Source organism: Numida meleagris, chromosome 6 (assembly GCF_002078875.1).
Source record: "Numida meleagris isolate 19003 breed g44 Domestic line chromosome 6, NumMel1.0, whole genome shotgun sequence".
Taxonomy (NCBI): Eukaryota; Metazoa; Chordata; class Aves; order Galliformes; family Numididae; genus Numida; species Numida meleagris.
Window position 1 is genome coordinate 59095517 of NC_034414.1, and position 17814 is coordinate 59113330.

Sequence of the window (17814 nt, forward strand, 5' to 3'; positions counted from 1 at the left end):
ACAGACAAAGGATTCCTCTTCAGGATGGTGTTGTTTTGCTTAGCTCTCAAACTAGCAGCCATGGAGTACCCCGCAGGCAGGAACAGGAAGGGAGAAATGAGAAACTGTGCAGGCAGTGTTTCAGATGACATTTCCTGGGGTTGGTACAGAAAGCCTGCAGCTGCTGCTAGCAGCATCAAGACCTGGCCACCTGTTTATAAAGCAGTACTGCATGGGCAGAACCCTGCTGACTGCAAGGGAATTTCAGAGGAAAAAAGACCTTGCTCAAATAGTGCTTCTGGAGAATTGTGGGCCATGCTTAATCCCTGTGGGAAATGCTCCCAAAAGGCAGTTCCACCTTTGCTGACTCAATGGCAGCTTCCATGACCAAGCCAGAATCAAAGCCTTACACTGATCCCCAAACAATCTTACAGGCCTGCTACCTGATCACAGCTGGCTCGCAAAAATGGGAAAACATGGTATCTGTTAGTTTCTTAAGTAATTAAAGCAAAATTTTTCAGAATAAGCACATTCCCCCTGCCACCCCCATAGCACTTTGCTGTATACCTTTTATGAATGCTGGGATATTCACATATTATATCTGCAAGAGCCTTCAACGAACCTAGAGCCAGAAAAAAGTATCTATGAAACAGCACTTAGAGCAAAAACACACATGACACAGATCACTTGTACACTTCAGTACAGCAAAAACATGCCACTTCTTTTCTGCCCTCTTAAATAGTTTTACCATCGCTGTTTTAATCTAATGTTCAGGACTGACTGTGAAGAATTCCACACCTTTCAGAGACTGAATTTGGTTTTTTCCATATGGTGCAGATGAGAAATTTCCACAGAAGAAAAAGCAGGTTGGAGGAGCAGAGGAATAACCTGGGAAAACAAAGCACGTGTGAGCAGAACATCCATCCACCTGAATATCTGTCATCATTCAGCCTCCAGTCCATTTCACAGAAGGCAAAAACCAAAACAGCACTTCAAGCTCTGCTGTTCTTAATACCCCTAACTATTTTCTAGACACAGGCTTTCATTATTTACAGTTCCAACAACATCGTTTGTGTGCACACAACTGACCACTGACCCAGTCATATAATTACACAACTAAACCTATAATAATAATACACTCCCTCAAGAAAAAAACAGCAAGTAAGTAGCAATGGATTATTATTAACCTCCACGCACCGTTCCAATTCAAAAGCTCTCCTAATACTTATTTTTTAGCAATATAATGCTTTATACAGTACTGCCTGAGTGTTTTAAGGATCTGATGAACCCTAACAATAGCACTAATCATACAGAAACATAAGCTTTTTGGCAAAGACAAAAAAAAATGCCACCTCTAAAACAAAAATAAAACATCTACTCATGCATTTGTCTCATGTTCCGGGTTGAACTCCTGCAGCACCAGACTTGCCTTTCCTTCACTATTTTACAATCCAGCGGGGGTTATCAGGATAGCATTGCTTATGCCAGGGAAACGGCCCATCAGTATTTCTTCCTTGCTTTTCCTTTCCGCTATTATGTTTAGTATATAATTATGAGCTTTATTACTTGTTTATAAAAGAAAAGGCCTGAAAGTAGTAAACACAATATATCATAGAATCATAGAATTAGCTAGGTTGGAAAAGACCTACAAGATCATCCAGTCCAACCATCCACCTATCACCAGTAGTTCCCACTAAACCATGTCTTTCAACACAATGTCTACACATTCCTTCAACACCTCCAGGGATGGTGACTCCACCACCTCCCTGGGCAGCCCATTCCAGCACCTGACCACTCTTTCAGAAAAGTACAATTTCCTAATGTCCAGCCTAAATCTCCCCTGGCGCAACTTGAAGCCATTCCCCCTCGTCCTGTCACTATTTACAAGAGAGAAGAGGCTGACCCCCAGCTCACTACAACCTCCCTTCAGGTAGTTACAGAGAGCGATGAGGTCTCCCCTGAGCCTCCTCTTCTCCAGACTGAACAATCCCAGCTCCCTCAGCCGCCCCTCACAAGGCCTGTGCCCCAGATCCCACATGTGCATCTCTTCCAGCTTTGTATATTAACCTCTCCAAAGGCCCATTATTGCTTCAGCATCTGCAGTTGTAGCTCAGGTTTAGTTTGGTTCAAGGATCTTGCCAACTCTCATCAAGATACAGAACTGGTTTCCTAACTTCAAAGTTAACTACTTAACTTCTCAGTAGATATTATGATAATGTGTTCAATTTTCCTTAAGTGAATAGCTGTTTGGCACCCTTAATTTTATGCTGCTTGTTTTTTAAAGCAGCTGCCCTCTCACACCTCCATTCTACCTAAAGCAGACAGGACAAGCTGTTCTACAACTGTTCTGGAATACAAAGAAGCAATTCACAGATCTCACAGATGCTCGCAATCCAAATGTTGCCATCATTACTAATGTAATGATGCATGGAAGAAACAGCCCATCTTTTGAGAATAACTGGTTTTTACCAATGGAAAAATGTCAGAAAGCATTCAAGAGAGACTGCTCATCTCTGATGAAGTAAGAAGTTTTCTTTAAACTCAAGCTAGGACGACTTTTCATGAACTTTGACAAAGCACATAAAATGGCCACTGTCCAAAATAATACTGGGGCTAAGGGATTTATGAAGAGGAAGTGACAGCTCACAAAAATATAATATAATCCAGTTTGTAAATCTGTTGCAGAAAGATCCAAAAGAAATAGAATAGCAACCACAAAATGCAAATAGCTATCATGAAAACTGCAGCAAGACCTCGCTGGCTTTATTTAGCTTGGGGTTCAGTGGGGTTCTCTAAAATACTGCCAACAGCTGGGCTTATCAGAACTGAAATTCACTCAAAACAGGCAATAAATACAGTGACAAAAGGACTCTTGAAAATCGCTGCCCAACCTTTTCATTTAAAAGCACACCTTTGAAAAAGGTACAAAACCCACTATTTCCCAAAAGAGCACCTTTAGGCCACAGTTTGACAACCACGTTAGCAGCTCCTGGGCAGAGCAGCCGTGCTGCCAGCTGTGAGCTGGCCAGCTTCCCCTGCGCAGACAGTGATGCTCATGTGAGCAACCACAGGATGCAAGTACAGAAAGCTCAATCAGCTTACAGCTCTCCAACACAGGTTTCCCATGGGATGTTCCCTGTGTGGGCTCACCACAGGGGCAGTGCTCCCAGCCCAAACCAGGGAGGGGACACAGCCATGGAAGGGGACCGAGGGCCAGCTGGCTACTTGTGTTGTCACACTCATCAGTACCACCAGCAATGCTGCTAAGGATCAAGGGAAATGGTAAAAATTCTCTAAAACAAAGCTCAGACTCAAAGCAGCCGCCACCTACCTGAAAACATTGTGTGCAGCTTTTCTAGTATTTCTGCTTGGTCCAGCCACACATCGGAAAGAAATACAAACATGGCATCCTCATTTTCATCCTCTAGCTGCTTTAGTTTTGCAGAAGCCTTTACTGAAGCTGAGGAAGGACCTCCAAAGAAGTTGATATTCCCATAGAAGGCTCTACATTATTAAAATATTCACGTTAATTCTGTTCTCTTCCCAAATAATTACTAGTTTTGATGATGACTCACCTGAGCCATTTTGATTACTATTATTATGAAAGGTAGCTCAGATGGTATCCTTTATCTTTTAGTAGCTGATGGAGAAACCAAGGAAAAGAGATGGCAGTCACCCAGATCTAAAGCATGGGCGCTGCCCTGCCATAATTTCACAGATCATCTCAGGGTAACGTGCAGCCAGGGTTCCCTCCCTCATCCATTCCCTGAGCAATATGGAGTTCCTTATTCTCATGTAATAATTATTTAGTTTTGCAGTTGAGAATGGCTTAGCTCTCAATGGTTAGTAGCATGCAGAACATGCAAGCCTCAGAATTGCCTCCTTAAAAGTGTATTTATTTTGAAACATTTGGGGAGGGGAAATAATAGCATACTTCAATGTCACAAAAATTATAAAATGATAATGAGCTTACTTGGAAACCTACAACAGAATACAAAGTCAGAGTGAGGCTGCCGAAAGTCAGTTTTATACCTAGTGGTAGCAGACGGCTCAGTAGGCGGAAATCCAAAAGCATTCACATGAAAAACTTCGTCTTCATACCAACCTAAGACATTTTTGAACAACAAAATAACCTTTAGTTTTTGTAACAACATCATATCCTAGACATTAGTCAGACAGTTGGCAGCTGCGCTGCGCAGTCCCAGCCTCCATCAATCCCTCTCTTGTGACAGCACCAGTCCTGCAACGCTCAGCAGTGAACCTGAGCAGGGAATTATCTGGCTGAAAAACAGGCTGAGCAAGACACCAGCTATTTTAGACCTCGACCATCTCTTGGAATGCATTTGCTGCACAGCTACGTAATCTTCTCAACCCAACTGAGTAAGAATGTAGGGAAACAGCCATCATTTTTGCTGGCTCTGCCCATGAAGAGTCTGCATCGAACCGCACCCTTTCTTGAGAATTGTCATCTCTCAGAAGAATAGAAGTAACTGAGCGATGCTCATCCCTCACTTGCACTTCTACTTAGTGTATTTTACAAATTTTAAACTTATACAAAACACATCAACAGAACGCACAGAGCAATACCCTACAAATAGCAGTGTCCATCACTGCATGTCTAAGGCTCCACAACTGCAAACGCATTGTCTTAATGAGAAGCCTCTGAAGGGCTGAGGCTTTGCCCACACAAAGCAGTATTTTCTTATTTTTAAATCATACTGTTCAGTTTTTCTAGTTCATCTTCTTCATCTGGTCATATGCTGCAGACAGACTAACTAAGGCCAATCCTCAGTGCTGTTAGGGCTTCTCTCATCCCACTGACACCACGGAAAACCATAGAATGTCACGGAGCTCTGCCTCGAGAGCCCGAGGTAACAGGAAAGGCTTAGGGCCAAAAATCTCAGTCACGAGCCCAGCTCATGGTCAAGTCTCACCAAGATGAGCCTTCTCTTTTTCGCCACGTTTGGCAAATGTCTAACTGCAGCAACAGCCACCTGCAGAACAGTTCATTCCAAGTTAAACAAAAAAAAGCCTGCTTTACCTTCTGCCAAAACGAAGCATGATTCTGTATATAAACCACTGTGGAACTGGTGCGGAAAGGTTAAGAAATATATTTCTCTTAGATCAGGGCTCTTAGACTAATTCTGTAGCCAAAGTTTGCTTTTCAGCCAGTGTAATACAAACAGGAACACGCTCTACTTCCACTAGCAGGAATACTATCCTTGTCCTTCAGAAGGGCACTGAGCTCCAGCAACCACGTAACTTGCAAAAGAAAGAAAAAGATGTGGCTGCAACTTGCAACTCTCTGTACATAATTCTTAATGGTCAACATGGATTTGTTATTAATTGAGTATCTCCAGACCTACAGGAAATTTATTCAACTCTTAGATCGTAGATAAAGGATATTGCTTTACTAAGGTCTAGCTGGACAACTCCTGTAGGGTCTTCTAGGAAATACTTCCCCTAAAAAAACAGGATTAATTAATGAAGCAAAGTATATCCAAACATGTAAATGCTTTAATCACAAACATTTACCAGTCAGCACTGATGAACAGTTCAGTGAAATGTTTCGTATTATATACTTGGAGCATAGAGGTGGAACTGAAAGCAATGTAGTTTATGTTAGCAGCCCAGATACCCTGCAGTTTTGATTGCCAGTGTACCCCTCCCCTTAATCACAGGCCAGTGCAGTGGCTAGTGCAACACAGTGATTGCAGGCTTCAGCATTTCAGTAAGGAGCACACCTAGAAAATGTTAACCTCTTTTTAAGGAATGAGTCTTGCACCGCTGACATTGATGGCAGTTCTGCCACCGACTTACACAGGAGGATGAAGAACTGAGAGATTTAAGCCTTCTCATTTTCTAATATATTCTAGTGCTGAATGAATGGTCATCTATATATTCCACAATAAACAGCAACTTACCTCCTTAAGCTGAGTTATCATCCCAAGGACAATCACTTCCCCCACTTTTGCTGTATTGCCCAACAGAGTTTCTACCGTTTTAAGCTGGAACCAGAGGCAAAGCATCATGTCAGGCTAAATCCAAGTCTCCAAAATAGCTATTCTGAAGCAAGCAACACGAAGTATCAGACAGCACATACACATACTCTCACATAAATACACAAACAAGCTAGGACAGAATTCAGGCTCATTAGAAAATCAGGGACACATTTCTGAATGTCAACTGTAGCAGACTTGAGGGAAATATTTCCAATAATGGCTGCTAGCATAAAAAAGTGCTTAGCAAGTAAATATTTGTTGTGGTTATTTTGCTTACAGATGCATTAAAACTGAAAAGAACAAGTAGCAATTTCTGCCCTTGCATATGAATGTCAATTGTAGTAACTGGATCTTCAGCAGGGTCCAATCTGAACCACGGGGCTGACACCCAGGCAGTAACACTAATTGCTTTTGTTGAGGAACCTTAGATGGATGACAGAGAATACTCCTGAGTAACATCAGTGATACTGCACAGCAGGCTGTCTGCGTTTTCTGGACAAACTCATTTTGGTCTGCCAAGCTGCAGTTAAGGGAGACAAGCCTCCTGGAACACCGGCATAAACAATGGATGCTCTTGCTGCTGCTGACAGGAGAATAGGAAGCTGTCAAGAAAGAAAGATGCCTACAAAGCCTGCATGGAGATGCAGGTTCAACTCAGCTAAGGTCAGGTGTTTTTTTTCCTACAAGATGGCACGCTCTGAACAAGCAGAAACAGGCAAGCTGTTCAAAACAAAACCTGTTATTTGGTACCAAGAGACACACGTGATTTTTTTTTTTTAATATGTAATAATTACATAATATCAGGAGAGCATTTAATATGAGAAAACTGAGATGGAAATAGAACAGACTCCGGTTGTGACCTTGCTCAACTGAAGGTTTGTAAATGTAGTGCTCATGAAAGAAACAAGAAAAGTACTCTCGAGTAAAGGGGAAAAAAGTGTAAAGCTGAGCAGTTAATGTATTTCCACCTTGGGAAGCCACATTTCTCATGCACTTCATAGCTGCTTTTAACTAGCTTGGTCATCGTGCTGATGTAAGCCACATAACTGCCATTTTGACACAAGCTAAAAATGATTTAAGAAAACTCATTTTCATTGATTACCCATATTGGATGGAAAAATACGGAGTCACTGGAGAAGTGTTACTGCATTACAGCGTAACACCAAGCACCGTTCCCTTTGCAAGAAATAAAAAAAAAAAGATTTTTTACCTGGAATTTGCTCCTACTGTCATCAGGATGAACGACGACTGCTGCAGGTGTAAACAACTCATGTCTGTGAGTCCTCTGCAGAAACCAACATTGAAGTAATACAGTTTAAATTTAAAAAGTGCTGTCAAAAGTCAGTTCATTACAACCACCACACAAAATAGTTTTTGAAGTTCTCTTACTCTATTTTATCCAGCAACATTTGACTTGTTTTTGCACAACCAATGAAATGACAATAATTTGCTTCTAAGAAATAGATTAACATGGGACTATAAAACTAAGCCCAAAAAGTAACTGCGTGTGTAACAGTTTTAAAAGTTACTTCTGACTACCTGGAGGAAAGCAGTGAGAGAGCAAAGGAAGGTAAACTGTATGAAATGCTGGCTACGTGGAAGAGAGCAGGTTCTCTCTTCAGGACAGGGACTATTAAAAAGTAAGTAATTTTTTTTGTTGCTTTGTGTTTGTGGTTCGTTTTGTGTTTAGCTACACTAAAACTAAAGTGCAGAGAGCATGAAGAAAACGCACTGCAGAAATTTTCACTTCTTTCAGTGCTTTTCATGCAGTCTAAATCCCTCTCCCTGGAACAAACCCATCTCTAGCAGCCCGTGCACCACATGCAGGAATTAGTACTAGCATCCTTCACCCACAGCGACCCGAACGCTCGCTTTCCTGGAGTTCAGAAAGGAGTAAACTGAACATATGTATGAACTAAACCTTCTTTAGCTAGTGGTTAACTGGCCTTCCAGGACAGAGGTTCCCAAACTGCAGTACCCATACTCCCAGTGGCAGCAAACTCTTTGGAAGACAGAATTGCTGGCGCCCTGGGGTATGTGACCCCGTGTGTGCAACTGCTCCACGGTCCAAAGGCCAAGCTAGCCACTGTGGGGCGGTGCAGCAAAAAGCTGGGCTCACTGCCTGCCTGCCTCCCAGTGGTTCACTGTGGCTGGGGCTGTGTGGAGGTAAATGGCTCTGCACAGAGCCTGCTAGCACATGGCATGATCTGTGCAGTGCATCCATTAGAGCAGACACCTCATAAACAATTCACAAGTTATTGTGTCAGCCGCACACTCCTCAGTCTCATACTGCTCATGCCAGACTGCAGGGCGAAGCACAGCACGGGGTAACAGCGGGGTTACACTCCAGTGTGTGGGGAGAGAGGATGGAAGGAAAGAACTGAGCTGAGGTCCTGCTCAGATGAATGAGCAGAGAGGCTGACTCCAAGCTGAGTGCACCAACTGCAAAAGGCCACCACCTACAGATGCTGCCAATACCTGTGGCTACCACCACAGCAGTGCCAAGCAAGTCCTGCTGGGGAGCTCCACTCAGGAGCTGCTCACAGCAGGGGACAAGGCACAGCCACCACCACGAAATGACAAAGGGTGGCTGGCTCCTACTGAGCATTCTGAAAACTGGAAAATTGTGGGAATCGAATGTTGATTCTGTATTAGAACAAGATGAGAATTTTCTTGATTTCATGGCCTCTGCTGCCATTTGGGTCCTTTATCAAAATCTAGCTAGTAACAATGTATGTATAGTCAGCATGATAATATATGTTGTACTTTATCACACACATTGCAAGAATATCCTGCACAAATTAAAAGGACAAGTCATGACATGCCTTAGAGAGGGCCTGAAGAAGGGATTGAGGAAGGCCTGGCACCTGTCCAACCCCCTACGGTGCTCTTTGTTTCACAAAGGAAGCGTCCTTCGGACACAATGGAAGAAGCTTTGGAGAAAATCACCGTATCAACGTGATAAGAAGAGTACGGAGACATCTTGGAAACAGCAGGATGGCGACTGACTGGCACAAGATAGAACAAGTGTCAGAATGTAATTAACAAGTGTAAATCTTCGATAAGATTGTGAACCTGGAGTACCCAGCCAATGGGGAAACAGGGCAGTGGGTAGGCAAGGGGGGGAAACAAGGTCCCAAAGTTGTCATACTGTGTCCATAGGGGCGCTCCTGTTTTACTGGACACCCGCCATTGCAATTGCGAATTAAATCTGCTTTTATCAGAGATACCGTCCTGATCAATTATTTGGATATTTCCAACAAAAATGAATAAAAGAAATGAGCCAGAAGCAATCGTCAGTGCTTCAAGGAGAGGCTGAATGAGAGCTGCCCAGGGTTTCAGGTCTGTGTTATCCCAACGAGCACTACGTACAGTGACACGCTAATCAAACACAGCCGACAGGAGGGACAGGAGGAAGACACACATAGAAATATAGAACCTGCTCGTCTGACATGCTACTAAAATGCACAAACACATGCATCCATCACACTGCGTAGTGTCAGCTGAGAAGACTATACATGTATTTAACAGCAAAAAGAAAAAAAAAAGCATTTTGTTCATCAAAGCAAAACTGCTTCTGACCTGTTGTAAGATGGAGTAGCGTTCACGAAACAATTCTGCTTTATCTCTGGCAGTTCCAAATAAATTTGGTACAGGAAAGCTGGTCATGGACAGTCTGCAAGAAGTTCAGCAGAATCAAGATTAAAAAAGGGTACATTCCACACACAGAAATTACTTATTGATCTAAAAGGTGTCTGCAAAAGCTATAATGCTACTGCATAATATATTTAGGCAATGAGTAAGATTTCTGCCAGGGCCCCTGTGTTTCTGTTCTTGAAGGCTATATCAATTTAATTTTCCTCTAAATCACAGACCTCAAGACCTGCATTTCCACATGAATGGGACTTTGCAGAAATCCGTTCTTTAAAAGCATTTATGCCTATTAAGTGACTGTGAACAAGTATAGTTCCTTCCTTTTGGTGAGCAGAATGTCTTCATGGAGTTCTCTGCTTCTGATAGCCTGAACAGCTAAAGAGTGGCACTGGAATTAATTAACCTCCTGCAAACACACAGAATGTTGTTGCTGGCCGGCAGAGTCACGAACCAAGACTAGAAAATGACATCACATGAAGGTCATTGTAATGCCTCAGAATGAACATCACTATCAATTTCTCAGCTAACAACACCTGAAGCTTTGTAAAAACACAGCCTCTTTGGGGCTCAGCAGTCTGGGCTGCTTGCTGTTAAATGTAGATTCTTCAGTAAATGAAAATATTCTAGCAGAACATTTACAACCAATTCCTGCAGCTACTTATTTCTTTCTCCATCCTGGGGGATGACTGCTTGCTCCATTTTTTTTCTTTTTAAACACACTATAGCTCTCTCTAGAAATGCCCCAGAGCTTCAGGATGCTGCAAGCTACAGTCTAGGAAATAAATACAGACAACAGATAGGCCAATTTTATTGAAAAAAAAAAAATCAAACAGTCAAATACAGAAAGAAAAAAAGCAATTATTGTATTTAGTGATGTATGCCCTTAGCCTTACTGTCTCTTTTATTCATTAAATGGCATTAACACGGTCGGCACATTGTGTGATGAACACTGAAGTTTCAGAGCTAGTCAGACCACAGGCAGCACAGAATACACTGCCACACAAGACAGAGATGGCCATTTCAGCTCCATCCCACAGAGCGAGGAGAAACCCAGTGGCACGTTTACTGATGAGCCACCATTTATCACACCCTCTGTAGAGTCAGTCAGGCTTTGACAAACAAAATTATCTTACTTTCTCACACGAGCTTGAGATGAGTGAACCCAAGAGGGAAAGAATAGAACACAAGACTTCTCAGACGTATAGAAATATAGGCTTTCTCTTAAAACAAGAAGCAGTTGAAACTTAAAATATGCACGACTTACGGCAGAAATCTCTTTCTGTCTGAATTATAAATGTAGCGTGGAATATCAAAGGCTCCAATAATGTTGAAAACATTTTCTCTGAAATGAGAATTTATTTACAGCATTAACTGAGGTGGAACTAACAAACAATAAGGAGAGAAAATAACAAAACAAACATTCTGAAGAAAAATGTATTTGTTTTGTTCTCTATTACTCTGTGTTACCACCATATCTCCTGTTCCACTCCACCTATTGGCTACTGCAGCACCTTCTAATTAAAAAAGAAAAGGACGTGCACTCAGAAATATCACAGAGATGCATCTTTTTCCATTATTATCCTCTGGTGTCTTTTTTGGCAACAGAACAGTCTTGGCATGCTTTATGCAAATAGGTTTAAACATACACAATCTTCAAACCATTTACTGAGTTGACATATCCTATTACATGTACTGGTACAGCTCTCCTCTCTGATGCCTCCCATCACTCTCTTACTCTAAGAGCATCACATTCATTAGAATAGATAAAAATTTTTCCATGAACCTTCACCGTGGTTTACAAGCACAGGACAACAATCACTGCCCATCAGGCAACGGTGTCTTGGACTTCAGATTGTATTTCCTACAAAAGTTCACCCCCAAGCTTCCTGCACCATAATTTAAGAGTTTGAGAGGCCAGTCCTGCGATCTGTGAGCTATTCTCTTCAGGACTCTGCACTGAGAACCTGTGAGGTCAGGAGCAAAAAATGCATTTAAGTATATGAAGTGACATCAGAAAAAGTCACATTGAAACCATCAGCACTGTAAAGGTTCCAATGACTAGGAGAAAAGGCAAAAATAAATTTGCTTCACATTGAGGAACTGTGGGATCATAGTATCTGACATGCCTAACAAACCATTTATTTTCATGATTTGCATTCCGATGTCAATACGCAAGGCAAACACTGAAGAAAACACATTCATCACAATCACAAATAAAACTCTCAGAAGCTCAAGTAATTGTTCTCTGCTTTGTTATCAGAGAGTGAAAATCAATCATGGTTTTCCAAATAACAGCCCTGCTACCAAAAAAAAAAAAAAAAACCCCACAAAAAAAAGCAGAAAGCAGCGCCCTGGAGGAAAAGTTTTCCAAGTGCTTTCAGAAAATAGGTATCTTATGAAAGCCACAAAAACAACCTCATCTCATTTTCATCTGGAGAGAAGGAAATAAAGAAATGAAGAGAAGTAACAAGTTCCCTCTAAATCCTAACTATTGGTTTATTTCATTGGTTAATATTCACTCTGTGTCACAGGTAACACACAACCATATAATTTTAATTCCAGAATGTCAGCATTATATTTAGAATCCCCTCGAGGACTATCCATGAGAACGAATTTTCTACGGAGGAACATTAGCAACCTTCCAAGGCAGCATCAGGAAGACAAAGCACAAAGCAATTACTGGCATGCGTAGCGCTGCTGGAAACGCCTGACATTTATTTCCCAATCAGAAATAAAGGAATGCGTACCAACTCCCATAACCATCCAATAAAAAGAAATAATGTCACCGTACATTGTTTCATCTAACGCTTGGCTACACTCTTGGACAGCTGCTTCCACCGTGGACAGTTCAATCATATTGGTTGACACTGGAAAGAAAATTTCGAAGGATTAAAACTGCAGCATGTGGAGAGTGGTAAGAAAGCGAATATACAAAAAAAAAAGGGTTGAGTCTTCTCAGAGGAATATATTACACAAACAAACGTGTTTTCAAAAAGGCAACGACACACAGCTCTCTCTCCACAAATGGATCACTCAGTATTCTTACCAGAAGGATGTATCTCTAGCAAAAAATTAACCCGCACACATATTGTGCCCACCATTAATTCACTAAACGTGGAGAACAAGACAATTATAGTTTATGCAAAGCTGCCAAGTATACTACAAATGTGTTAGATGGGAACTTTCACATTCTGGAGGTTAATTTTATTCCAGAACATTATCACACAGATTGCTGTCGTAAATAAGTATTCAAACAGTTTAGCACAATCTCGGAGACAGACACATTGTTGCCTTCATAGACGTTAAACTGATAATTGAAATTCAAAAACATTTCTAACCACTAATGCTCTGTTGAATTTGAGAGGGAGAGCAAGGCATGGATTCACAAAAGGGCTTGGTCAGTACTGCCAAGCCTGACTGCTGGAGGTGCTGACTCAGGGAACACAAAATCACAACTCATGTAGGACAGTGCTGAAGTGCAGAGCAGAAGGGGCACCAGGTGAGCCAGCAGGAATCACAGGGGATAGCAGCATGTCTGAACCATGGTCTCATGCAACTCACAGTCATTAGCTGGACAACACTGGAACTTACAGCACAAAATCCCACCTTGCACAAAGACCAGCATGAGCAAGTACACCAACTGCAGGTACTACAATGGCCCTGGAGCTTCTTGTACCGATTCAGAATTGTTCAAAAACGGGCACGTGTGAATTTGTACCAGCAGGCTTTACACTAGGTGAGGACCAGCTCTTCAAACTGCTTTAGCTCCCCGTCTGATCAGCTGTGATTTCCCAAGGCTAGTGTAAGAACATAAAGTTGTAACTTCTGTAGTTGCTACTCTATAGACAAAGCAAGCAAATGTCCAAATTCTATTTAACCTGCTTTAAATAGGAGAGGCTGGGAACGTTTCCTGAACTCATATAAGGCCTAACATTTATTTTAGATCCCATTTATATGGGATTGAATCTCCTCAGCCAAAAAAACTGGTCAGGTTTCCTGGTTCTCATGAGCTCGGATCAGTAAACACACGTGTGTGTTAGGCATCAGTGCCACCTCCTTCAGCCATGCTCTTTAACTAAGGATGTGACAACTCCTGTGTTTCGTGGCCCATAATCAGGGACGCTGTGCCTGAGGACACACTGTCCAGATTAAGCAGGAGGTGGTACCCAAAGAAAACATTCCTGCCAGGATGACGGAGTCTCAGGCATGCTCAGAATTACAGGAGTTGTGGGAACTCTACCAGCAACAGCTCAACTCATAGAGTGTCTCATGCATATACAGGGTTTTCCAGGAGTTTTCTGGATTCACTTTTGGACTGAGTCATTTATGGTATTTGAAGTATTGTACAGCTCATCCATTGCTGTGGTTCCCCAACTGTTGGCAGCACCTTCTGCCCAGTGTTACTACCACAAGATCAGGTAGGCATAACAGAACGACAGCACCTGCCCTGATGCTTCAGAGAACATTCAGGTGCTGTTAAACTCCTTCCATAGTTGCTTTAATCAAACATCCTGGCTTATTACTGCACTTGTACCTGCCACTCCACTTGCATGCAAGCGCAGCGATGTCTGATCAAAGGGATGTAACTGTTCCCTTCTCACAGTTACAGTGAGGCTGTGAGAATTACAGCTGTCAACAACCCTAATATTTCTCTGGATCTGGGCTCCAGCATAACAAGTGAATTAACTTCTTGCTATTTCTTTGGTTTATTTGAATATTTTAGATGATAGTTTCAGATGCAAAGACGCCCACGCAAACTCAGCTAGGAGCTCTTAGTAGCCGGCACTGAAGAATTTCACTACTCTTGGAATCCAAGTCAGGAGCTACCAAGCTGCCAGCTTTTCAAATAACAGTGACACTAGCTTTTGCTGACATTACAAACTTCAGTATTTAACAAAACAAAACGTCAACAAATACATCCAGCTTGATCAACCTCCTAGACCAGAGTGACACTATAGTGCGTAAGTTGTCAGTAACTCTGTCTAAATAACATTGTAAGATAAACTTAGCAAGCTTAGGAAAAAACAATGTTTACTTACAAGGCTGTTTTTCAACAGCATCGATGACTTTGTCAATTACATCTTCAAGCTCTTCTTCACTGAGGGACTGAAGAGCTTCAGTGAGATACTTTACAGCTTCCCTAATTTCAACAAAGAAAGATAGCTCAAAAAGCAAGTAATATTCAGCAAAGTTTATATGAACTGTGCCAGTTTCGGCAGATGTGTATACAATCGCTAAATGCCTTGTGATAAAAAAAAGTAGAAACTGTTAGTACTGACTTTTTTTTACACTTGTTCTCATTGCCTCTTGTCCTGTCACAGTGTGTTGTTGAGAAGTTCCTCCTTCTTCTCCCTAATTACCTTTAAACAAGACTGGGAAGCCCTGACCCTTTTCTTCTTGAGGCTGAAGAAATCCAAATCCTTTGCATTTTTCCACATGTCAGGGTCAGGGTGGATGGGGCTGAGCACCTGATAGAGCTGTCAGTGTCCCTGTTCATTGCAGGGGAATTGGACCAGATGACTTTTAAGGGTCCCTTCCGACTCAAATGTTTCCATGATTCTAAGTTCTCCAACTCTGCAATCACCTTGGTGGTCCTCCACAGGGCCCTCTCCAATTTTTCAATATCTCTTTTGAACCAAGGAGACTAAAACCAGACAACTGGACCTTCTTTTGTTGCTGCCTCTCACGTCTTCTCTGTGCTGTGGCTCCTTCTCCCCAAGTCCCTTTTGGGCAACTGGATCACCTTCACCTTCCTCCTTCAAGGTGGAACAGGGGATGAACAGAGCCGGCTCATCCCTCACACATTGCAAGCCCATGCTAGCCCCAGTTGCCCCCTGCAGGACTCACTCCACTTTATCAGTAGCTCTGATACTGGAGTTTTTGTAGAATGAAAGAATCATTAATGTTGGAAAAGACCTCTATGATTCCCAAGCCCAACCTATCCTCACCATGCCCACTACGCCACATCCCTCAGTGCCACACATTCTAAATAAAATGAGAATTACAAATCCACTTCTTCCCTTATCCTTACAGTCTTGCTGTTAAAGATAATGATTTTCATATTAACATCATCTGCCAGACAATCAAAACTGGCATCTCGGTTAACGGCCCGGCCTTCACATTGCTGTTTAACAATGGGCTCAGGGGCAAGGAGCTTGGTTTCCTAATTAAATTGCCAGGACCTTGCCCAAAGCAATCACACCCCATCCACGCCAGGTACAAAACAGAATATTATGCAGAATCTTGAAAGGAGAAATACGAGTATCAATCCAGCAACGCGCCAGCTCATCGGAAAGGGCACACAGGAGAGCTTTTATGCAGCTTTCGGTGCTCCCTAGACCCGAGCCACGGACGGAGGTGGATGGAAGAGGCCCACGGCAGGGCAGGAGGCGTTCAGGCAGCCCGAGAGGAGCCGCCGAGCCGAGCCTAGGCCGGGAGCCGCCTCCGCGCCCGCCCCGCGCCGCCGGCCCCGCGCCCCGCTACTCACGCCCGCAGCAGGAGCCCGCGCACCCGGAACGCGGAGCCCAGGCGGCGCCGCAGCCGCTCCGGCTCCATGGCTGCCGCTTGGCGCCCAGCAGCGCCGCGCCGCCCCGCCGCCCTGGCCCTGCCCCGGGGTGGGAGGAGGCCGCGGGCCGGGACGGCTGCCGCGTGCAACTGCATCTCCGGCACTAGAGCCCCTTCGACTGCAGCTCCGCCTGCCGTAAAACGGCAGTCGGCCAGGCCACGAGTCACAGATGCTTGTTCTCCCGTGGATGAGCCTCGCCACGGGGTACACTGTGATCCTGGTCCGTTTTCTTATGTTCAGACATAGTATCCAAACACTAAGTTCACTGACACAAATGTCAGTCGCCCCCAAATTTTGTATATGTTAAACTTACACTTCCTCAGTTCATGACCCCACAGCAGTGACTGTCAATGTTCCAACATCGTGAAAGACCCCTTCCAGTTGGCAACAAGCACGTGAATCACGTTGGATAAAGGATTTCTTCTCCAGAAGAGCAGTGCTGCACTGGCACAGGCTGCCCAGGAGTGGTGGGATCACTCTCTAGAAGTGTTCCAGAGCCGTGGTGATGTGGCACTGAGGGACGTGGGCAGTGGGCACGGTGGGGTGGGATGGGGTTGAGCTTGGGGATCTGAGAGGTCTTCTCCAACCTGAGTGATTCTATGATTCTATAAATATCCCCATGGCTGATTTTTCACAGAGGCAAGGAACTAGGCACGTTTTTTCCTTCGAACTTGTGCAGTTGAGGTCTGTTGCAGCATATTAAGTCCTAGTACAAAGCACAATAAATACACTGCACCTCTTACAGATCCGGTCTTGTGGGGCAGCTGCCTTCTCTCCAGCCAAAAAATGACTGATACTTCATCGAAATACTCCCAGCCTCATCTGTTGAAGTACAGCTTTGTTTCACAGAAGGCTCGACAAGCGACTCTGAAAGATCCTCAATCAAAAGACTGCAGGGATATAAAGCCAGATTGAAAATGTCAGCTTATTTTCTGTAGTCCATTCTTAACTGCATCATTTATCATCAATCCTCCTCATCTGGAGGATGCTCATGGGCGAAGCTGAATCTATCTACTCTCTTTAGACATAAAACTACCATCTGACAGGTCTCAGCTATTTTGGCAGGAAACACGATCCATTTTTCATCTCAGTTAGGTGTGAATTATGAACCCTTACATAAGTTCTTCTATTTGCTAAGATTACTGCCTTTTCTCCTTAAAAAAAATATCTAATTTTGCCAATGTCTCACCCAGAGAAGGAAGGTAGCCTTCTTCTAACATAAGAAATGCTAATTTATTTTAAATTACATGACCAAACCAGGAACACAGATGACATTCCTGCAGCACCCTGCAATGCTTGGGGTTCTGTTAGGTTGCCTGGAGCCTCCCACCAGAGATATAAAAGTATTCCAGCGTGAGCTGCAAACTTCTGTTCCCTGAACCATCTGTTTTGTGCTCTGGAAGCCAGGCCCAGTTCTTTGCCTCCAGTCTGCAATGACTCTTGACATCAGTGCTATGGCACCAGCACACGTGGCTTGAGAGCAGAGAGCTGAGACAGCCTGATGGTTCATGACCAATTAAGCTCAAGGAGAGAAGGTTTAGACTGGATGTCAGGGGGAAGTTCTTCACACAGAGAGCGGTGAGGTGCTGGCACAGGCTGCCCAGAGAGGCTGTG

General features: G+C 43.3%; 1 protein-coding gene across 1 annotated transcript in view; it reads right to left on the minus strand.

Annotated features, from left to right (window-relative positions):
* POLE2 (DNA polymerase epsilon 2, accessory subunit) overlaps window positions 1-16273 on the minus strand; it is a 20287-nt gene extending 4014 nt beyond the window's left edge. Inside the window, exons 1-13 of the mRNA XM_021401900.1 lie at window positions 16123-16273; window positions 14675-14775; window positions 12427-12502; window positions 10900-10977; window positions 9564-9657; window positions 7192-7266; window positions 5904-5987; window positions 5386-5442; window positions 5021-5069; window positions 4012-4084; window positions 3311-3483; window positions 778-867; window positions 547-601 (exon numbers count right to left, since the gene is read on the minus strand). Coding sequence (XP_021257575.1) covers window positions 547-601; window positions 778-867; window positions 3311-3483; window positions 4012-4084; window positions 5021-5069; window positions 5386-5442; window positions 5904-5987; window positions 7192-7266; window positions 9564-9657; window positions 10900-10977; window positions 12427-12502; window positions 14675-14775; window positions 16123-16190 — 1073 coding nt within the window. The 5' untranslated portion in view covers window positions 16191-16273. The remainder of the gene's footprint in view (window positions 1-546; window positions 602-777; window positions 868-3310; window positions 3484-4011; window positions 4085-5020; window positions 5070-5385; window positions 5443-5903; window positions 5988-7191; window positions 7267-9563; window positions 9658-10899; window positions 10978-12426; window positions 12503-14674; window positions 14776-16122) is intronic.